At 39.9% G+C, this 23,306-nt stretch overlaps 2 protein-coding genes across 9 annotated transcripts in view; both read right to left on the bottom strand.

Annotated features, from left to right (window-relative positions):
• Window positions 1-261: 261 nt before the first annotated feature.
• On the bottom strand, window positions 262-17,032 carry tdrkh (tudor and KH domain containing). Of its 5 annotated transcripts, XM_071462503.1 has the most exons (15): window positions 16,806-17,032; window positions 15,652-15,796; window positions 12,170-12,330; window positions 11,981-12,072; window positions 10,722-10,920; window positions 9,595-9,734; window positions 8,660-8,996; window positions 8,413-8,579; window positions 8,149-8,324; window positions 6,018-6,082; window positions 5,748-5,899; window positions 5,534-5,644; window positions 2,357-2,411; window positions 1,121-1,202; window positions 262-1,018 (listed from the first exon to the last, which is right to left on the bottom strand). In XM_071462503.1, exons 2-14 carry the CDS (start codon window positions 15,714-15,716, stop codon window positions 1,147-1,149), a joined length of 1,776 nt encoding a protein of 591 aa, XP_071318604.1. In that variant the 5' UTR covers window positions 15,717-15,796; window positions 16,806-17,032; the 3' UTR covers window positions 262-1,018; window positions 1,121-1,146. The 5 variants fall into 5 exon arrangements, with proteins under 5 accessions (XP_071318604.1, XP_071318605.1, XP_071318606.1 ...); XM_071462504.1 differs by lacking the exon at window positions 2,357-2,411; XM_071462505.1 differs by lacking the exon at window positions 15,652-15,796 and having other exon boundaries at window positions 16,806-17,030.
• Window positions 17,033-17,901: 869 nt separating this feature from the next.
• Window positions 17,902-23,306, bottom strand: part of tmem94 (transmembrane protein 94) — a 34,678-nt gene continuing 29,273 nt past the window's right edge. For all 4 annotated transcript variants that reach the window (XM_071462323.1, XM_071462325.1, XM_071462322.1 and 1 more), the window contains 3 exons: window positions 23,207-23,300; window positions 22,458-22,628; window positions 17,902-22,171 (listed from right to left, as the gene is read on the bottom strand). In XM_071462323.1, coding sequence (XP_071318424.1) covers window positions 22,099-22,171; window positions 22,458-22,628; window positions 23,207-23,300 — 338 coding nt within the window. In that variant the 3' untranslated portion in view covers window positions 17,902-22,098. The remainder of the gene's footprint in view (window positions 22,172-22,457; window positions 22,629-23,206; window positions 23,301-23,306) is intronic.

Genomic DNA, 23,306 nt, shown 5'->3' with positions numbered 1-23,306 from the left:
TTTAAGTCAAACCTGTCTCTGCATTGGATACAGCTTACTAAAATGCACACTATGACAGAGTAATTCAGACTTTTGTTATTGTTTGACAACGTGGAGTGAGATTACTTTAATTCTTTAAATACACCCACTATCTAATTTTATTTTGAAACATACAGACAGGTGATAAAATAAAGGAAAAACCAACAGAAAGTGTCTCGGTAAGGTGTTGGGCTACCACCAGCCACTAGAACAGCTCAAAGCACCCAGTCCAGCACCAATACATAGCAAATAAATTGTTTATTGCAAGCCAGACAGTGTGCAGAATTTTTCAATTGCTATTTTGGATCCACTCAATCTGATCCTCGGCACCTGCTTCACTAAACAGATGTGCAAAGTGTTGTTCTTTAATTTATCACCTGTCTGTACATTTACTGCACAAAAAGCATTTCAAAGTAAAACACAGACAATTCTTGTGACATAAAATAAATCCTTTATATATATATATACCTCTGAAGACAAAGAAACACTTTCTTCTGTCCTTAGCTAATGATATAGTAGATGCGACATTTTTATATTGAACACAATCTGAGGACCACAATAATAATACTGTAAAGTGTCATTTCCAAATATTATAACTCGAGCCTAATACATGTCATCAAATGTTAATATGCATACAAGTAGAGAAAAAAAATAGACATTGCTGGCCACAAACGAGCTGCCCTCTGACTCATATCACAGTGCTTTCCACTAATAATACTGGCATTCTTTTTTTGTTCCTCTCTTCATTTCCTGAACACAAAATATAGTAATGACACATTTAAGCAAAGCTGAATTAGATGCAGAACAGCATAAAGGCAAAACAAAGAATTCAGTGTGTGCTGAAGTAACAACAATAAAGTGAATATGGCTGGAAGAACTGTTGCACAGTTGTCAGGTAGGTAAGGCTTCACAATGAGAAGTTATGTGGCTGAGTCGGGTCAGACAAGGAAACATCCCCTTCATCTCATCAGAGCTGATGCTGAGGAATGGACAGTCAGTGCTGGAGGATAAAAGGGAGGTGAGGTCATCATTTTTAGAGATATCATGATTCATAAGTCCAGAATGTTAAACTTAATTCAGTCATCAAGACAAGAAACAATACCTTGATATTTATGTACGTCTTTGGTCTCAGAGCAGCTCGTCCTCTATGACATCATCGACGCTTCCTGAGATTGAGGCAACTTCTGAGGTACAAAAAGAAAACTGGTTCAGTTACTGGTCATTCAGTAGTAATTATACCAACAACCTGAAAAACTGGACTGTCTGTTTTTTTTAATCCACCACAGTGCAGAAAGCTGACGGAGAATCATGATGTACTGACTTCAAGATTAGTAATAATTTGTCAGTCCCTCTAATTTGACAAAAAAAATGTCATGAACTACTAATAATACCAATTTTGGTAGCGCACCAAAATATGTCTGTAGCACCAAGTACCAAAAGCTTTCAGGTATTAAAAGCTGGGACTGAATGCTTGCTCACATTGTTAGTCTTTAAAGCGCCCTTAAAATAAGGTTAAAAAAATTTGTTTCCAGCCATTTACTGCAATTAGATGTGAAGAAAAAAGTTCTCACATCACTTTTAATTGCAATATTAAACCATGACACCAACCCTGACCTGCAACATCCCCTGCTTCAGGTTCAGCTTTTCACTGGGGGCTTTGCTGCTTCTCTCTCTCTCTGTCTTGGTTTCTGTCATCTCTCTACTAATAATTCCAAATAAAGGCATAACCCCCCCCCCCCCCCCCCCCAAAATAACAAACAAAAAATGCTATATATAAACTTACACTATAAGCCAAGTGGAAAATTTACCTTATTTTCACATATTTCAGAGGGATGTTTGAGTGACTGTTTGAGTGCCAGGACTGAGAGGAAACACATCTGGATGATAATATTCCTGGCCCATGTGTCATGAGATATCTGTGCCTTCTAATCCAACAATGTGAATAAAGGAGTCCTAATTCAATATTCACCTGCAACTGACCAGGACAATGTTGAAAGATTAATGGTAAATCTCTCCTGTTCCTGCCTCATCTGTGAAGGTGATGGTTCCACGTTTCTGTTTAACTCTGTTTCACTCAGGTGAAAAGGTCCATTTCCTCTTCTGGGTGTATCTGAACACTTTATTTGCTGGCATCCTGGGATGCAGCATCATACAAACTGTTATTTTATATTTATCTTTTTGTTTTCTCATCTGTTCCAGCTCCGTTTAGGTCGCTATTTCTCCTGCCTTCTAGTATCTTTGCTTCTGCTGTGAGCACGTGTGGTGGCAGTAACCTGTTACTTGTTTACAGTTGATCCTGTTCCTCATCATCAGACTCAGTCTCAGTGTCTGTACTCACCTGACAAGCTGATACAGGAGAGACTGAGCTCTGACGATGCTCCTATCACGTCATCCTGTAAGACGAAAAGAAACGAAGCTGTCCAAGTGTTTGTTCAAGCAACTGGAGGATATTTTCAAACTGTTCAGCCAGCGATTAAACTGACATTGATGCCAGTCTCCTCTGCCTTTTGATATTATTGATATGGCCACACTGAGCTTTTTCCAGAGCTTTCAACCCCTTCACCAGCAAAAAGTGTTTGCTCATTTGTCATGGAGATGGCCGAGTTGTCGTCTCATGAACAAATAACCCTCTTAGACCAAATGTTCCAGGAACTACAGAACCAGAGGAACTAAACTCAGAAACTAAAATAGGAGCTAAAAGTCCCTTTTCATCATTCCTGTTGGTCTTGAGGACACATGTTCACTCATACTCTCAGGTCCTTTGCATTCTGTCTTCTTCATTCTTTAGTTTATCCCAACCACACCTGACACAATGAAGCAGCACACAAGTTGTAGATGCTGTGACGCCTGTGCAAACTTTTTTTTTTTTAACACTTGGAACACTTGGTCCTGTTTCTAGGCTGCACTAGCAGATATCTTAAGCTGTTGAACAGTTTGTGTTAAGTGCTTATCTCTTGTGACTTAGATGCTTCTGATGGGATGCTGGTGGTCCCTCTTGGTTCAGTCCTGGCCACAGGTCAGTGGGGGTTCTTGTATCTGTAGTGAGGACACCTCTTCTTTTCATCACCAATTCCACTCAGAGATAAACGGCTTTTAATAAACTTTCAGAGACTCCTTGGACCCACCAAGTTTCCTCCTCACCTTTCACAATAAAACCTCAGACAAGCTCAGGATGAACTTCTCACCTTCTCACCACATTTGAACAGAAGTGACCATCATTTTTTAACCTGGAGAGGTTCTTTAATCTGTGACATGAGAACAAAACTAACTAACTAACTTTCTTTATGACCTTATCAGTTGTGAATCTCAAGGTAAAGAAGAGATGAGGTGAAAACGCTTATGAATAGAAGACAGAGACTGATGTGGTGTTCAACAAACTAAACTATATTTTACACATCCGACACCCATCCCCTCACCCTCTCTCTCATTCTGCGCCTGAACAGACACTATGACCCAAAGACAGACTTTTAAAAATAAAGTTCCCGTTGGCCCTCACTCAGTGAACAGCCAAGTTCTTTGATGCTGTTTATCCCCAGGCAGAGTTTTTTTCCCAGAGACTGACTTTGTGTACTTCAGTGAATCATCGTCTGTGACACAGACTATTAGTGGAGCGTGTTCAGCATCACCAAGAATCAGTTTTGTAGATCAGCGTAGTCAGAAAAGTGGTGTTAACAATTCGATCAGATGTTGCCAATGTTTCACCAGCAAGTGTTCCCCACACAATCCTCTTCACTCTCTCTTACTGCCAGGAAAGAGACAAGAAGTTTCCATCTCCTCCTATTAGAACCATCAGATGCCTTTCTAGAGTGCCTCCACCTGAAAGATTTCCAAACGAGGCTACCTTAAAGTTGCAGACTATGGGCGGCCCGGTAGTTGAGTGGTTAGGGCGCGTACCATGTGTGAGCGCAAGACACTCTTAGTAGGCAGTCATCGGTTCGACTCCCGATTGGTCTGACTCTTTCCTGCATGTCATTCCCCTCTCTCTACCCCCTTTCCTGTCAGTCTCCACTGATCTATCATAAAGGCACAAAAAGCCCAAAAAAATAATAATAAAAAAAAAAAGGTGCAGACTATTCTCTTTGCTTCATGAATCGTCTGCACAGTTGCTTTTTTTGTGCTTGAAGCTGACTCACTCACATCAAACATGACATCTGGCCCACTCTGTCTTGCAACCCAGAGAATCTGGTCTACTTTGGACCTCAGCTGATCCTTTTCCTCCTCACAGAGAAATGTCTTGTTCCACAGCTCATAAAGGATCAACATGTATGAGCTGCATGTGTTGAATCGAGCTTTCCTGATGTGTTTGTACTTTTCTGTCCCTTCATGTCCAACTTGGAAGTTAGATCAGAGATGGGGTATTGCAGTTGTGGAGACAGGTTACAGTGCCAATAGAAAAGGGCTGGATCAACCTCAGACATCGCTCCTTCTGCTCTCAGATCTATTTCCTTCACTCTGTTGAGTCTGTACAACGAGGCATCTGCCAGACCACACAGTCCTCACAGTCAGCCTAAGGGGCGGACTGATGTACATGTCATTTGACAGTGGTTGCTGAAGAGACTCTGAAGCAAATCTCGGTTAATCCATGTACCTCTGACATTTCTAGCTCCTTAAAACATCGAGCCACTGACTGTGGCTTTCGGTACTAATCCAGAGAGTTTCTCCTTTGTCCCTCAGATAAACTGTTGTCTCTCCAGCTCTTTACCACTTCAGGCTGGGTCAGGTCAAATGACATATCTCTTACCCATAACTGACATCTGTGGTAGTAACATCATTAACGGTGGGGTCTGTCTGCTCTTCTTTTGCTTTTTATCCGTCAAGATTTTCCTGTAACTGTTCACCAAGCCTCTTCTCCAGTCTTACTTTTACTCATCCAGACTGATATTATTATAACTTTTAATTATTCTTTGTTAAACTTTCTTTATCTTCATCTGAAACCAGCCTCAGGTTATTAACTCAAACTGAATGAGCTCAAGTTTTGCCTACTTCCAAGAGCCCATCTCAGCCTTAACAACAACTGCATCTCAGGGGGTGCTGCCTCAGAGCTCTGACATAGGAAATCGAACTGAGATGGCTCAGCTCCAAGACGATGCTGTAAAACTAAGCTAAGTTTTACCTCTACTGTCTGTCATGAAAGTTGATGTTGGATAGTATCTGAATTATTAATTTTAGGTCCTACAGAAATTCTTATTTATTCAATTTGTCAAGTAAAGGGCCGTTTGACGACAAGTGGAGGAAATATTCAAAATAAGGCACATACTAAAACTGATATTAGCTTTTTTCTCTGGGCATTTTCAAAAGTGGCTAAAAGACATGTTGTTTTTTGCTGTCCTGGTCCACAGCAGGACATCACTCAGCTTCTGTGGTAGTGCTGCTGCTGCTTCTCTAGCACATTGATTCAAAACTACTGCAGGTAATACTAGACAAGTGCCTCACACAAGCCCAGGTCAAATAAGCCCAACTATCACTTTAATGTGTTAATGAGGGCTGTAAGAATCCAGTGTGTTCAGTGACTCACCAGCATCCTCTGCAGACAGCCAAGATTGTCACCCTCCATCTTTCCGTTCACCACTTCCTGGAAGCTGACGGCGTGGCCCAGTCGTATGAGCTCCTCACCGATATCTACAGTCTAGGATGAGCAGTGATTTTTTTGTACATGAGTGCAACAAAACAGGAGACAGGATGAGAGACGAACCAAACACAGATGAACAAGTGATGAAAAGCTATCTGACCTTCCCCTCACTGTTGACATAGAGCTTGACACTGGGCCAGGACGAGACCTCAGAGTGGGAGTAGCTGCACAGTTTGGCCTGCAGAGGTCTCCAGGAGGCACAGTAAGTCAGCTGCTCAAACTCATCCAGGGCTGCCTCAGTCCACGCCTCTCCTGAAGTACAGGGGAGACAATATCAAAATAAAAAAATACATTCTTGAAATTCGGAATCATGCATTAACATTTTTTTGAACTTGTCTGTGTGATAAAGGTATTAAGCTGACAGCTTTACCTTTTGGCCTCACTCCTGCTAAGCTGCACTCAATAGCTTGGAATGGTAAGCTGAGGAAGTCGCTCCTGAAATGTTAATGCAGCAGAAGCAAAAGCCGTTAATAACATAGTTCTGCTGTATTTAACTAATGCCACCAACAATGGTAGGCACTCTGCAGCAGCACCACAACCCATTATTCCTGCACAAACTCCAAACTGCAAGTGTAGAGAACAAACACACAGTTTTATGAGTGGGAGAGAAGAACACTTCTCTTTAAGTGTGAGCTGATAGGAGCCTTGAAAAAAAACCTCTAAACCTTTCATGAGCCAAGTGCAGATAACAAGAAATTTAACATCTCAGTATAAATGCACTGCTCACAACAAGACATTAGACTGTTGATGCACAAACTACACAACTGATCCCAGAAGGAGTATAAGTAAAAGCTTATTCCACTTGGAAAAATCCAAAACTGGATCGATCAAAACACTCAATGAAAAGACATAAGAAGTCAGTGTGTGTCAGACTTTATTCAACATAAAACTCAGATACACCAGATATAGGGTGAGTATATCAATTCAGCAACCAAAAAATAAATAAAGTTCCTATTGCATTAATTATATAATTAGTGGCTGTGCGCCATGCTATTTTAATAAGACTCTAGTGCGCTCTCATTGGATACTGCTCCTCTCCCATCTCAGACTCATCTCTGAAGTGTCCTGGTTTTGTCAATGAGAAAATCAAACACTGTCACAGACTTTAGGATAGCTCACAATGAGAGGTGGGCTTGTCTCTGAACCGCCTGAATCACAGGACCAGGCCTTGGACTTTGTCCCAACTTGAGGGACTTTATCTCAGAAATTTGTCTGGGACAGGAAAACTGTGGCAACAGTCATGCAGAGTGTGTTAGACTACATTTGCAGTCCTGATGTTACAATGAGGTCACTCTAACTGAACATACAGAGGTGAGAACTGCAGAAAGCTCTAAAGTGCACATTTCAAAAGACCAAACTGAGACTAAGATTCACTCCCATTAACAAAAGTGTATCATTCTGTGTTGTGTCACCAACCAAAGCAAATCTCAAATAAAGAGAAGAGAGGAAACACTCTCAAAGGAACTCAGAGAGATAACTGTGTACTAAGACAGACTCATTCTGGAAGACAACTGCTTCATTTGTGTAACTCATATGCTGAAGCATCATAGTAAAAGGTGACTAATGACCTACTGCTCACTGTTGACTCTGGGGAAAATGCAATCCTGGTTTTCTTAGATCTCAGTGCTCAGACGTCCTTTTGACCAGACTGCAGCCGCAAGGATGTTGACTGGCACTAAAATGTGAGCACATCATCCCAATCTTAGCTTCTCTTCACTGGCTCCTTATTCACTTCAGAATTAAATTTAAGAGCTTGCTGATTACTTATGACCACCACCATAGATCACAGACCTTATCCACTGGCTCTCACCTCCTACCCCCCTTAGATCTGAGAGCTCATCCCTGCTGTATGTTATCTCCCATGATCACAACTCAAACTAAAAGATGACAGAGCCTTTGCAGTTGCTCCTCAGATATCAGATGAGCTCCCTCCATCTCTGTGTTTAAATCTCAGCTAAAGACACATTTTTATTCACTGGTCTTTTTCTCTCACTAACCTATTAGTCTGTTTTAATGTTTTAAAATTGTGTATTTGCTTCGTTGTTTTCTTGTTTTTGTTGTGTTAGTATGTTTGTGTATATTTAGTATCTTCCCTTTTGTTTTTTTAGTTCATTTTATACATTTGTTTTACTTACTTATGTATTTATCATATATTATTAATTATATTAGTATATGTATTTATTTTAATGTCCTTTATACAGGAGCAGTGTTTAATGAGCTCTAGAAATAAAGCCAACTTGACTCACTAACCTCAGATTAACGAAAGGATGTACTTCAGTGTAGAACTAGGACTGTGGACTTTGTCCCCCTTTACTTGAATTGTAGTTGGTGGCACTTAATGGCCAGTATGAGGAGGAGGGATGATGATAACAACTACCAGTAACTCTTTCAAAGTACATGTAAGCATGTGAGCCATCTATCAAAATCTGACTTAACATAAATTTTACATTAAGAGTCACAAAAAGAACGTGTCATTAAAAAAAGTGCATCTTCTCTCTTACCTCATACGGCACAGACTGTCTCTGGGCAGTTCCCCGTTGTCCCCATAGTCAACATAGTAAAGGTCCACCAGTCCAGAGGCCAGAACCCCCAGCACCCTGGCCCTGTTCCATGTGCCATGGTCTTGGTACGGAGCAGCCACAATGTCCCCCACCACAATGGTCTCCACCCTCTGCTCCTGGAAAGCAGAAAAATAGGGACAATTACACACTGAAGTCAGTTTGTCACTTCATACCACTTATTAAGACAGAAGGACATGTGCTGACTGTGTGGTCGGCGCTGCTGTAGAAGCGGGTCATCTCCTCTGTCAGTTTGTCCAGCTGGAGGGAGCGAACCCCCAGGATCTGGATCCAGAAGTGGTTTGGGTTCTCTGACGCAGAAACATAAACCTCCAGATGTTCATCAGGCTGGAAGCTCAGGTCTGGACTGGGAACTGGACAACACAGGAAATTAAATATAATCTTTGCATGATATGATGATTAAAGGTCTGAGTTATAGAGACAGTGAACCAACTTTCAAACTTGGAAACTTCAGAGAGTGAGTCTGTGGAGAGACTCTCCTCCTCCTCCTCTTCCTCTTCCTCCTTGCTATCTGTGTTGCTGTCTTTTAGCTCCTCCCTCTTGTCATAAATATTTTCTGGTTCTCCTGTGGTTCCACATGAGTGAATGAGGCCGTTCTTCACAGTCTGGGAATGGGGACCGTTGTTGTTTAAACCCACTGGTGCCTCAGGGTCTGTGTTGTCCGGCCTCTGGTTTACAACAGTGTGGCCACGTTTCTGACGCAGGGCAGATGACTGTGAGATCTTCGTCCTCACCATCATGTCCTCTCTGACTTTCTCTAGAATCAGCTCCTGCAAACAGATCAAAGAAATCTTTTTATTACTGTGGTCCAAGTCTCTGGAACAGCAGAAAGTGATCCACCTTTTTAGCCTGGCTTTGAATTGAATTGTATTTATCTATACAGTTTAAGTTGTTTTACTGGTATGTGCTTTTACTCTATATTTATTTTCTCTCTGATTGTTATCCTTTTAATAGCATACTTTTATTTCTGGTTATTGATTTTATTTCTACTTTTATTTGGGGTTTTACTCACTTCAATAAATCTCCTCTCTTTTAGTATTTTATCATTTTATGTTCATCACTCCATTTTTATCTTTGCACTCCAGTCTTTCTGTTTCAGGAGACTCTTGATAACGTGTCCTCAGTTCCTGCTATTGTTGTCTTATTTTTATTTATTACTTGGTCATTTATTGCTCTGTGTGTGTGTGTGTTGGTTGTTTTTATTGCTTTTACTCTGTAAAGCACTTTGTGTAACATTCTTAGTATGAAAAGTGCAATACAAATGAAGTCTGACTGATTCTAAACGACATGCCTAAATATGAGGACCCACCACACACACCCGTACACCCACACACACCCACAAACACACACACAGTAGATTGCACTCACCTTGGCCTGTTTCACCTCCTCTCTGGTCCCTGTGATTGTAACGTTACCCTTTGCCCTGGGACCATGCGTCTTCTCTTTGGAACAAGCCACTTTGGCCCCTGTGGTTGTGGTGATCAGTTTCAGACTCCCTCCGCCACGCCCTGCAACACAGACACAGGTGCGCACACACACACAGTCTCCTCATTTTAACACAGCGACAGTTACCTGCATTTATGTATATTTTGTCCTAAAATACGATCAGATCTTCAACTACAATAATGAACAAACACAATCTGTTTAACTAATAACACACATATCATGTTGTTCTTGTCCATACTGAAAACATCATTCAATCATTCACGTTACTGGAAACAGTGTGTGAACCTCTCAGGTAACATCAACTACAGCTAACTGGAGTCAGGACTTATCAGACCACCAGCACTGTGAATGTTTGCATAGCCGAACCAGTAATACATGTGTCCTGCTAACCAAAGCTTGATACATCTGATTCTTCTGTACCAGTGTTGTTCAAATAATATTAAAACACATCAGTGAGCCACTCTGTAGCACTGGGTGATGTCGTGTTCACATTCCTTCAGCATCATGAAAAAACACACACAGACTGTAGTTTATTTTCACTCCCACACACACACCATCATCCTGCTGCCTAAAATACTCACTAGTTCAGGATTAATCTTCAGATGGAAATGGTCCCCAACTAAAGCACTATGTTCTCCTGGTAAAAAACTACAGAGGCCATCTGTTTTAGGAAGTTACTCAGCCATTTTTAAAAATGATACTTATATTTGTGAGACATTTTTAAAGATTTATATCTCCAGCAGGAACCAGTGGGAGGTGGACCAACACATCCTTGGTTTTCAACTTTTTATGGGATTTGTTGAAATAAGAAAAAATGCAGAATCCTCCTTTAGCTGATTCTCATGTGTGAGCACTCCAGTTTCCCTCAAGCCAAACACATGCAGGTTAAGTTAATGGTGACTCTAAATTAAATATGAGAGTGTGAATGTGAGCATCTATATGTGAGCCCTGTCCAGGGTGTTCCCTGCCTCTCAGCCAGTCTCAGCTGGGATTGGCTCCAGATCATTATCATCAACAAATAGGTCTAGGAATCAACACTGAGCAGCTACCTATTATACGTCCGAAGGCGGTCTGAGGAACCTCCAAAGTCTCTGTGACTGGTTCACAGTCTGTGACCAGGTTCTCCAGGACGCAGCGAGCCAGCAAGATCTGTTCCTTAGAGCCCTGCAGCAGGAAGCACACAGCCTTACATCCAGGCTCCCCCGAATCTGACAAGACCTGCACATGGGCTCCAGACTTCTGGGTCACCTGAAACAGACAGAGACAGTTTGATCTCACAGGACGTTTGGATTTATAAGAATCATATTTAAAACCGGACAATGATCCAATGTTATTCCTGAGGAGTTCCAAGTCATCACCTCACACTCACTTGTGGGCCTTTTTGATGCAGCAGAAAATGAGAGTGTTGAATGTCAGAAACATTACAAAACCATTTTTGGCTGTGCAACCAAAACTGACAGGGCAAACTAGTTTATTAAATAATTAGTTGAGCCACATAAAATTATATAAAATTGCCCATTTTTTTATTTTTTAATAAATGAATAATTTCATTCATTTTAAGCAAACTTCTAAACATCTGCTAATTTACATAAACAAATAATTACAAAGTAAATATATATAAATAACATATGAATGAAACCATAATTTGTGTGAAAACTTTGCAGCAACATTAGCAGGTTAATTCAGAGTTACCTTGGCTACTTGGTTGATGAGGAGTAATAAACAACCTCACATGCCAGACTATAGCCCAGAGGGGATGCAGCATGCACGACCTTATTAAACTACATAAATAAAAGATGTGAGTTTCTGTGTGTGTGTTTATTTACAGCAGCAGCTGCACAGCTGATTCTGAATGACTCTGACAATGTTTCCCTTCTAACAGGTGCGAACTGGCTAAATCGAGAACAGCATGTTGAGCTTTCTGATTGACAACACAACTGTGCTGAAACAAAACTTGACACAAAATAAGTCTAATTGGAAAAAATGTCATTGAAAACAGATGTTTCAAGTTAAATGTCTCTAATAAAATGAAAATTACATCCAATAAAATTCTGTTTTTACAAAAATGATAATGACTTCAACTGTTTCACAAACTGTTGATTCATTTATATCTCTTCATTTAATACTGAAGTCTTTGGGCTTCCATACTTTTGCAGACAAACTGAGAATGAAGGACATCAAATAAACTCTGATGCAGTTATCTCTTTAAGTGTCAATTGTACCTATTTTAGAAGCTCTTATAATATTGTTCACCACTTTAACTTCATTAAAAAGCTGAAAAATCATCATCAGATACTGAAGAACTCACCACATCCAAAAACTTGGCCTGGTATCTGGATACGTTCCTGTAAACTTCTACAGGGAGCGTCATCTTTGACACCTCAGTGTCGGGCCCCTGACCTGATAAAGTGTTCATGAATACCGTCATCAAAAAATTTACATAAAAAATGTAAAATACATAAATAAATTGGGCTTCTCACAATAAGCAGGTACTCACTGCTGTTGGTGCTGCTTATGTGGCGATAGACGATGTAGCCCACTGTGGCCCCGACAGAGAGCCCCGCAGCCAGAGCCACCATTTTGCCTGAGCTTAGGGTGCTCTTGTGACCCTCCTTCACTGCGTCCATGACACGCCGTGCCCCCAGCGGGATGCTCCACCTAAACACAGACATGACACAAGTCTCCTTCCACTGGTGGCAACTGGCCTGTGACTGTCCTGCACATTTTCTTTCTGTCGTGTTTATCAAATCCTGTCCATGGAGAAGTCAGCCATCTTTTATAGCTTTTGAAAAATGTAAAAACAAAATGACCATCGCGACGGTCAGAATGTACCTAATGGTGTTGTGTACGGTCCTCTGTGTTTTGGCGGCTTGCTCGGCAGCTGTACAATCATGCAGCACAGATAGTTAAAGCGTTAGCCAGCCTCAATGAAAAACTGTAGATCAGGTGTTCTCAAACATTTTCATATTACAGACCACTTATTAATTAGGTTTCTCTGTGGAGCCCCAACTGCCTGGACTCTGATCCGCTGACATACAGTGGTGTGCAAAAGTTTGGGCACTACCGAGCAAATCCATGTTTTGTTGATTTTTGAAATGAAGAGAAGGAAATACAACCCCCGCAGCCAACAGGTGTTTCTTCGAATGTTAATGCAAAGTTACTTTTTAATTTCATGAACTTCACATTGAGGAAAATAATCAGTAATCTAGGAATGTGCATAAGTTAGGGCATCCTGCTGAGTCAGCAGTAACCCATCTCAGTAGATATCACGGCTTGCAAACACTTTTTATTCTTGATTTAGGAATGTGGACCCACTCCTCGTAGATCACTTCAGTATCTGACATATGTTTAGAATGTCTTGCACAAACACCATGTTTAAGGTCTATCTGCAGATGTTAAATGATGAGATTGAAGGCAGGGGGCTGTGGGGGCTGTTCCAAAACCTTCAAATTATCTTTCTTCAAGTGGTTCATGGTGGATTTTGAAGTCTGCTACAAGTCATTGTGCTCATTGTAAAAGTCTGAAGAAGACTGCAGGACGTCTGGATTTAGATTTTGCTGAGCTTTAGTGTGGAATCCATTCTTGGCCCTATTACTGCAATGTTTCTTGTGCCCCACGAAAGCATTATTTTTTCACCCCCATTTCATAACAGTTGGAAAGATGCTGCTTTTTACCCCTCTAAAAACACCTTTGTGTTTGCTCAATTTTAACTTTATCTTTCCACAGCACCTGTTTCCAAAATGTCTCTGGCTTATCCAGATGTTGCTTTACAGACAAAAGTTTCCTACTGATGACTTTTCCATTCAGACGCTGTTTGTGCCTCTTGCAGGTCTTTTACAGTCACATGGGCCAATATTCGATAATATCAAATATCATGATATTTCCCACCATATACAATATTTTTGTAAAATAAATATTTTTTTCTGTGCAGTTTTGCACAGTTTGCCCTGCTGCTAAGTCCAACCCTCATTTCACTGCTTTGCTTACTGTAAACTGCACCTTGGCAAGTGAAAAATAAAACTTTGAGCTGATGTTTAGTAGCACATCATACCTGACATAATAAAATACAATACAGTTATTATATATTACATGAGAACCTGAAAATGGAAGCAAGTGATTTTTTTCCCCCCAAGAGTAATTTTTTTTTTTAATCTGTGAAAACCAGAGATTTTAAAACTTTTTTTTACTTTACACATGATTTTTTTTTCTTGTCAGTGTTTGTTTTTGTAATACTTATTTTGGCCACAAGAGGCTGGACTGCACCACTACCCCAATCTAAATAGGACCAAACGCATTCTTGTTCCCTCTAAGTAATTTTTTCTCCATGCACTCTCAACACAATGTACATGATAATGTGTGTTAAGTTATGCATCAAAAAATTTTCACTTGCTTCTCAGTGCAAGTGAAGATATAGTGAAAAATTGATGCACTTCCTTATGCAATTTCCTAGCACTTATTAAATAGATGTAATACCTAATACTTACACGAGGGTTTCCCACTGCACTGTAGCTTTAATTGTCCTTCTGTCAAATTAGTAAATGTGAATGTAAATGTAAAAAATAATATCATATATCGCATTATTCGAGATGAACTGTATAGTGATATTACATTTTGGACATTGCCCAAGCCTTCATAGAGGTTTTGCGATTGCCTTTCTGCCCAGCAGTCCTGCAGTTTTATCTGAAAAGTGTCTTCCAGATATTGCATTGACTTCCATTGCATTGCCATTTCTTAATGACATTCCCGATGGTAGTAATTCGAAGCTGGAAGCACTCTGATTGCTTTTTACAGCCTCTCCTGCTTTTAAGGCATCAATTAGCTTCAGATCCTCAGTCAGTTGCTCAGAGGAGCCCTTGGTTGTTCAGTGTTTCCACAAGGTTTCCAGAGTCTGAAAATTTATCAGACTTTTGCACATGTTACTGTTTAATTTTCTTAAAAGTTAATTAACTAAAAGTAACATTATGTTAACATTTGTAGATTTTCATTTTAATGTGCATTTGCTGCATGAGTTGTATTTACTTCTTTCCACTGAAAAATAAAACAAAATATTTAATTTGTCCAGAGGGGCCCAAGCTTTTGCATTTAGCTGTATATGAGAAGATGCTTGGTATTTATTTAGTGTGATTGAGTAACAGCATAAGGCAACAATAGGAAGTTCATTCTTGATCTTGGGACGTTGGATAGTTTGACCAAAAAAAAAAAAAGTTTTTTTTCTTGATCTTGAAAACAATTTAACTCAACAGTCCATTTAGCAGCTGTTCCGAGGCCTTTAATCATGCCGCCCGAGTTTCATCAGCAGATGGATTTCACTCAACTGTCATAAAATTGTAGATACTCAAATTTCTGTGAATTCAGGGCACTGATAATGGTTTTAATGTCCATGTTGCTGAGAGCCAAAGTTAATTATTGAATATGACTGAAAGCTCCAGAACAGACGCTAAATGGACCTTGTAGTGAAGTGTTCCTCATTTTCGTCAGGGACCCATGGAGGTCTGCAGACCCCACTTTGAGAACCAAAGCAGCGGATTCTTACTGTGTAGCCGTTCACCAACTCAGACTACATCACTTGCCAAACTGTAGCCCAAAAAAACGTGCACAAGCAGTCACATACACACAATGTAGTTCCCTAAATGCTTGAACATTTAGTGTATACGGTACATACACACACACAGCACTGCACCTCTTATGAATGCACCAAGCCAAACTGCAGCTGCCTTGACCCTGACAGCAGGATGTAATGCACTGAAAGCAGACGCTGCACACACTGAATACTATTTACTGTATTTGGGCGACCTCCAGCCATTCTATTGCCCACTGAATACTTGCATCCAATTCTTTCTGAGGCTTTAAACATCGCACTGCTATAACTATGACTCACACACAGAACAGAATGCACTGGAGGTAAGCCAACAGCGAAGAGTATTGGCGCCACGCAGCACCGGGGAGCACGCAGCACCACCATGCAGATGCGTGTCTCACTGGGAGAGGAGGGCTCTGGGGCTGTAGTTGAGAAACACATGGGACTTGGACACTCCAACGTCCATCTCAGGAGAATCGTGACAGTAAGACACAAATCCTCTCCGATCCTGGCTCTGTTTTTTGTGTACATCCAAGTTCAAGACTACTGACAGACAGGCAGAAGGGGGAGAAAGTTTCAGCATTTCAATTCACAACATGACAGCAACTGGTCAGTCACATTGTACTTTGATGCACATTTCATCAGAAATCATCACAGACTTGATTAATACTGGTCTTCACTGTGGCTGACAACACAAGCCTACCGTTTAACAACAGGGTGGTTGATCACACTCCTTGATTTTGCACAACTGTATCCATAAACTGTTTATGTTGCAAGGACCGAGCCTGGCTTTAAAAAAAACCCATTTATCGTAGTGTTTCTTTTTGAAAGAAGAAACTAAATACCTACAAACATAACTTCTGACTTTCCTGTTATTGCTCTGGTGTTTAGGTCATTTCGGCATTCAACGGATCCTCCAAGCACCACGTCGTTTCAATAAAATAATTCAAATGTCATAATTGGTTACTGTTTGTTATTACATAAAACGTTGTATATGGGTAAATAGAAGGAATAGCTGGTTAGTTAGTATTTAAGCCGAAACGAAAACTGAGCAGAATGGTCGCATTTTTCCTACTGATTCATAAAATGTCATCAGTGTTTTCAGTCACCTTATACATAGAAGCTATTCTTAAGGCAAAAGCGAAGCAGCTTAAAATGTTGACATTTTAAATGAAGTTTGGCGTGACGTCTCTTGACGCCAAACAAACATCATCAACGCGATAACCTTGACTTTTTTTCAACACTCTAAGGCATATTATTGTGGACCAGTTATTTAGTCAAGACAGAACCTTGAGTCTGTACATTCTCCAATTCAAACGGACAGACTGTTTCCAGCGAGCTGTCAAAACGACCGCAAAAACAGCCTCCTCTGAGCAAGCCACGCTAACGTTAGCTAGCCGCTAGTTGACGCATGCAAGCAAGTCAAACATTCAGAAAGGGGCCAAACATCATTAGCTCGCACGCATACTCAAACGGTACGTCCTTTGTGTGTTTTCAAGGTCTAATGTCATTTAAAAACGAACAATAAATATATGTTATGATGTATGACACTCACAGACTGCTCCTGGCTCTCCCCGCTTTCGAATCGACCCCGTCTGTAAAAGCTGTCACGCTCGCCGGCGGAAGCCCTAAGCACACCGGAAACCGTGTTTAAGGTTAATACGTCTAATTCACAATGTGAAACCGCAATGCAGCTACTGCCACTGAACAGACACCGTCCTAAATATTTCAAATTGACACATAAGAAACGTGACACAACTTAAATAACGACATTTACTTTGAAAGGTCAACCGGAAGTGGTTTTCCTAATTGGACAGTGTCAGTGCATGTGATGCTCTGTTGTGTGGCAGCAAATCACCGCCATAATAGGCATACATAAGGTTTTTATTTTTTATTTTTTGGAATCACTGCTGAATATTTAGTAAAAATTAAGACATTTAAATACCACTGAATTTATTTAAATATTTATTTGACTTTTAAAATCATCTTATAACACAATGTTGTATTTCCAACTTAAAGTTCTTTGAAGTCTCTCTCGTTATCCCTTCCAACCCTGCCCCAGCCCCTCCTCATCCCGCCCTCAGTCCCAGTCCCAGACAGTCCCCTTAGATATGAGGTTCTCCTCCTTTTAGGCAGAAAAGAAAGAGGGATAAAATTGAAAAAAGCAAGAAAACAGTCCAGGCTGGTGGTGGTGTAATGGTGTGGGGATAGGCATAGGCTCTTTCACAGATTGGGCTTATTAAATAAATAAACGTTTTAAAATTTGTTTGTGTACCTATCTGTGCTCAGGCCCTTGGATCCAATTTGGCCCACTTCACCTGGGTTCCCGTGAATATAGCTTAATAAGCAATGTGAAATGAATGTGTAAAACTGGTGGTATCTATTTGAATATAATTAACTGAAAGCGACAATCATTTTGAGATTAAACACTGATTTAGTACAAACCATAATTTTTTTAGAGTAAAAGTATGAATTTAGAGGTTTGGAGGTCGAATATAACTGTTTTCAGAACTTTGTGTATCTTCAAAACAAAAAATTTTCTCATAGATTAAATGTGAATTTTGTCCAGTTGATACATATATTTTTCTTCCATTGTACTGCTACTTATTGTGTTTATTTATTGTGTAAAACAATATTTTAACACAACAATCTTATAAATAAAAGAACATATTTATTAACATGGCATAATCAATACACAAACAAATTTGTCAAAAGTCCTGAACATAGACACTTTAAAAAAATACAAAATATACATTTATGTATCTTGTGAACAACTATGTCATAGTCCATCAGCCGATACCCCACCCTACAAATCAACTGACCGAAGCATCAGCTCTTTGCCTACATATGGTAATGTTGTCAAAACGTTAGCATCAACTCTGCAGGTTGTACCAGAGGCCTGGTAAAATACAGTGTGAAGTCCATGCTGTGGTGTGAACAAAACAGTAGAACTATAGATAACATGTACACAGATTAAGACAGAGCATTCATGTGGATCGTATTCATGCAGCATAGTCCATATGTTTGTCATGATATAAACCAAGAAAGTGTAAAACAGGGCAAACAAAAAAATGAAATCAGAAATGTTTTCTTGCATTGTAATGTTTGTCTTCAAACCATCTTCAGTAGTTTCATGTCAGTCTGTGTCCATCCAGAAAGTGATCACAAGTACTTTAGTGCTGTAAAACCAAAGAAATCTGATTGTGCTGTTGCACATCTTCACTTGTATCTATTCACATGCAGCCCCACTTTAAAGGTCCTATGTTGTACGTTTTTGCTATTACTAAAAAGCCAACGTTAGCATTAACAGCTGGTAATGTAGAAGAAACATTGCGAGTTAAGGATCAAACTTCCTTCCTTTACTCACAAAGAGCTGTCTCCCGCGGTGGAAAACACCACCAATGTTAACTCGTTTAGCTTCTATCACTTCTTTCCTTTAACTGAAGTTAGCATGCTAACCAGCTAGCTCCGGCCTGGCCGAACAGTCTCGTCATAGCTTGCCCTGAAGTACTCGTCAGAGGGCGCAATATAACTTCTTGTATTGTAAACGCAACGATGGCTGAAGCTCCTGGAAAACGAGCATCACCCCCACCCGCTCCCGGGAAGAAACCACGCCTAGTGGCAGAGAAAACTTGTTGAAAGCCCCTTTAAACGTGTAACTTTAAAGAGCATTTGTAGCCATGGAATAACTAAAACAGGCACACACAGAGAAGCGAGCACACAGGTTCAACAGGGATAATCAAAACTTAAAAAAAAAAAAATGTGAATTTAAATCTAATCTTCAAATTTTAAGTTGCAACAAGCATTTAGATATTTAGATTTGTTTCCAAACCTCGACACTACAAGAAATAAAATTCTGGTGAGGAAATGCTGGATTCTTTATCTATTTGTTGTTGGCTCAAAAATGTAAATATATTAACTCTGGAATCTTTCTCTAAAATGTCCATAAATAGTTGTTTTTTTCATTGTGAAATCCCCAGAGGCTGGTTAAACCTCCCCTAATTCCCAACAAAAGACAGAGGACATGACATTCGTATCCTCAATGGTAAATACTGCCCTGGTGCTAAACCCCAGATGCCATTTTGATGTCATCATGAGAATAAGCTGCATTACAAGTGGTCAACAGTCCTTGAAGGACAGACCTCAAACTTCAGGGTCCCCCAAAAGCCCAGGTTCACTGTATCAGATCAGTCATTTGATTGACTGCAGGTTTGTTTAGAAGTAGGGCTGATTGATATGGAGAAAATCCTCACATTTAAAAAACTGAGGTAAAATTGTGACATGTAATATGTTAATGTCACTTGATTCCAGCGTAATAAAAGTATTAAAAAAAAAAAAAAAAAAAAAAGACGGAATACATTATTTTATACCACAATGTTGTTGTTATACATCAGGATATAATCAATTTACTGGAAATAAATTGAGAAACTGATCACTTGACAAGGCTCATTTCTGCCTCAAGGTTAATCAGGCATTGACAAAAATTACTTTCATTGTTCCATATGTGTAAAAACAGCTGGTATTTAGCAATACATTACCAATAAATACCACCAACCCACTTGTGTACAGTAGTAATATTAAAATCACATCCATCTGAAATAGCGACAGCACCGCACAAACGTCTGGTCTGATTGAAAAACACACAACAGTGATACAGACGTCTGCTGCTGAGGGTTAACTGTATAACTTAATCAGTGGGGAATAAAGCATGTAGACAGCTGCAGATTAACAGGGAAATGTGAAGATGATCAAATCTTAATGAAATCCTAATCTCTGGAGTTTGCTGGTCAGCAGATAATATATGAAATCTGGGGTAACAAATCTGTCCAGGAGTGAAACAGGCAGACAAGCTGAGGAGGAAGGCAACTGAATAATATGAAGCACCTTTCAGAAAATTCTGGTGTGTTCGGACACCAGAATGACATTGTTGTATTTACAGTAAATCCATCACTTGGGAAGGGACTGCACTACCGGCTGTGTGCGTTCAGAGTAGCATGCTGGTACATTTTTCAGATGACTGAACATTTAAACGTGGATATGTGTGTGTGTAAGACATGACCGATCCAATTCAATCCTTCCTTATTGTGTTACAGCAGGTCTGACGTCGGCTTAGCTCACAAACTGAGACTCAACAAAGAACATTTGTTACACAACACAATGAAATAATAGAAAACATTGTCCTGCACATAACCAGTGGAGATTAAAACGTGACTCTAGGGCTGAAATGCGATCCAGAAAGTTATAAATCATAAATATTCAATATTAAATATTGAATATCAAATGTTCAATATTAGATAAACAAAAAGATACTATGAAGTAAATAATCACACGAACCAACAGTATGTGAGATAATTTAAGACATTATTAAAACTCATCTCATTACTGTGTAATTTTATTATTCCTATTGCAAAAATTTATTTTATTAGATTTGATTTTTATTTCATTAAAGAAATGCCCTTTTTAAAAACTGACATTTTTCTCAATGTCTTTTTTATTTTGAGTAAAGTTTTTTTTTTCACGGCTCCTCCACCTTTCAGCCAGTCACACGCCTCCTGCTTCCTAAACTAGCATGCTAAACAACTGCTACTAGATTTAGCCAGTTAGCACCTGTCAGCCAAAGCAGCAACAGTGCTAAAGTAACTCTGAATCAAGCTGCTGGCTAGCAGCTGTTGTAAACAAAAAGTACACAGCAACTAAACCTCTTTAGCTTTTAAACCGTAGCTAAACAAGATTCATGCTACATACTAGTAAAACCGTGTGAGCTTGGATCATTACTTTGCATCATAGTAAAAAGGCTGACAATCTTTCTCTGTGTTCGCTCTAACCAACAGGAGCTAGCTAAGAGCGCTAACAAAGACTTCATAAGAAATAAAGCTCACAATCCTTCCTTGCTAGTCAACCAGCTAGGTAGGTGGCATTTGCAGCCTTGTTAAACCAAATAAATAAGAACAGTCTGTGTTTTTTTGTCGTGTGTGTCTTCACAGCAGCTACACCTACAGCAGCTACGTTGATTAAGAAAAACTTTAGCATTGTTGTTCCGCTACTAACAGGAGCTAACTGGCGCAATCTGACAGCTGTTGTTGAGCTTGCTAGCCTAAGGGCAACACCAATGTCATGAAATATGAAATTTGAAAAGGACATTTTGAAATGAAAATTATAATATGTAAAACCCCCTATAAAATGTTTTAATAATTTCTAAAATTAGTTCACAAATTATTGTTTCTTTTGTCTATTTTACACAATTTTCTTGTGATTATTTATTTCATAATTATTAAGATAATACAATATAAACACTCTAGGCTTCAATGGATAACCTTTCTTTTCAACCCCCTGTCTTCTCCTGTTAAATACAGACACACTAATATTATGTAAAACTGAATGACGGCTGGACTGGTCTGATGATATGCCACAATTCAATGTGTCAAAGTGAGGTTGTTTTCAGTGGATTGTTTGGAACCTGGAGATTAGAGCGACCATTCACAGCTCTCTCAGAGATAGAAGTGATAGTGAGGAAGGATAAACTTCATCAGAAACATTCCTCATGCCTTTAAAATAAACTAAAACCAGACAGTAAATCTATTTTTGGCTCTTTTTCTATTCAGTGGAAATGAATGCTTTGGAATTTTCTTTTCCCTGCCCTTCAGATAACTGACAGGAGCTTGTGTCGTGAAGCTCCCACCGTAAAATTTGGTTGATATCTGCAGCTCCACCTGATGGTTGCAGTGTTGTTGGGCTGAAGTGTTAATAGGGAGCACTGCAGTAGTCACACCCCGCCCGACCCTGGTCTCCAGAATGGACCGACTGGTTCCCAGTGTTGCCTTGACAACAGCTTCCTCTGAGGGAAGGCATCAGAACGGAGAGTTCATTCCCAGCTTTGTTTCAAACTGCAGCTTCTGTCTCTTCTGGTAGCGAACTCGCACCCTGAGATGGACAGAGGGGAAAAACAGAGCTCAGACACAATCTGCTGAATGTTTCCTGCTCTTACAACACATCCCTGCTCTGAAGAAGATGAGAGAAAATCAAAGACTGATTCTGATCACTAAATAATCCTCAATAATCCCACACTGATCCCAGCTGTTTGCCTGCAACATAAAACTGTGATATCCTCTTGTCCTTCTCTCTCCATGCTTAACTAAACACTCATGACTATTATAAGACTGTCTCCTTTGCTGTTTCGCATCAGCTGCTCTTGTGCTTGGCTTCGTACCGAATCTCGTGCAGCTTCACCACTTCGTTGACCACCACCACCAGCAGCGGGGACAGAGAGACGAGCACCCAGGCATGCAGTGGTATGTCGCCCAATTTAAAGGTCAGGACGCTGGCTCGGTCGCGCCACAGCTGGTAATCCACCAAGGCCTGAACAACTTGGCTGAGCAGACTGGAGGAGAGAAGGGAGAGAGGGTTAACAGTTTAGTGTTTGACTTACACAGAAAAACTAAAGCAACACATGGTCAAAAATAAGTAATACAGGATTTTACAACTGTGGAAAGTTGATACACTCCTGCTGCATCAACACAGCAGTCTTATTGAAATTAAGATGCAAATTTGTTGAAGGTTTGCAGGAGTGCAAAAAGTTGATGCAAAGGGTTAATGGGCTTAACACCTTGCATCAAGTATAAACCCACCCACAGTATAGCTAGTGACAGGTGGGCATTTCTGTACCATAGCTAGGAAGAAGGGAAATTCAAAAATCACAGGAGTTGTAATTAATTTAAGGTAAAATGTGTCACAACATATGAGAACATATGTGTCCGACAAATCATATTCTCCAAATGCAAAGGAACATGCTTGTTTGGCATCAACAAAGACCCAACAAAAATCATCATCATTTTTATATTTTTTGAAGTGGCAATTAAAAGAAAAAATGACCAATCCAACTAAAATCATGACCTATAACCCAATGACATTTTTTTCTGTGTATCATTCAGCCCTAATACAAATGATGTGATAACTTACACCACAGGTACAGTGAGACACCACCAGGTGTTGCTGAACGGACTCTTTCTCCACAGAGGCTGAGAGCGGTGGACATAGCTGAGGGAGATCACCACTGGAA

This window comes from Trachinotus anak, unplaced genomic scaffold (genome assembly GCF_046630095.1).
Source record: "Trachinotus anak isolate AG129_WGS33_773 ecotype Australia unplaced genomic scaffold, CSIRO_AGI_Tana_v1 ptg000025l, whole genome shotgun sequence".
In the NCBI taxonomy this organism is placed as follows: domain Eukaryota; kingdom Metazoa; phylum Chordata; class Actinopteri; order Carangiformes; family Carangidae; genus Trachinotus; species Trachinotus anak.
The sequence above is the reverse complement of the archived record's forward strand: the minus strand, read 5'-3'. Positions and strand labels throughout refer to the sequence as shown.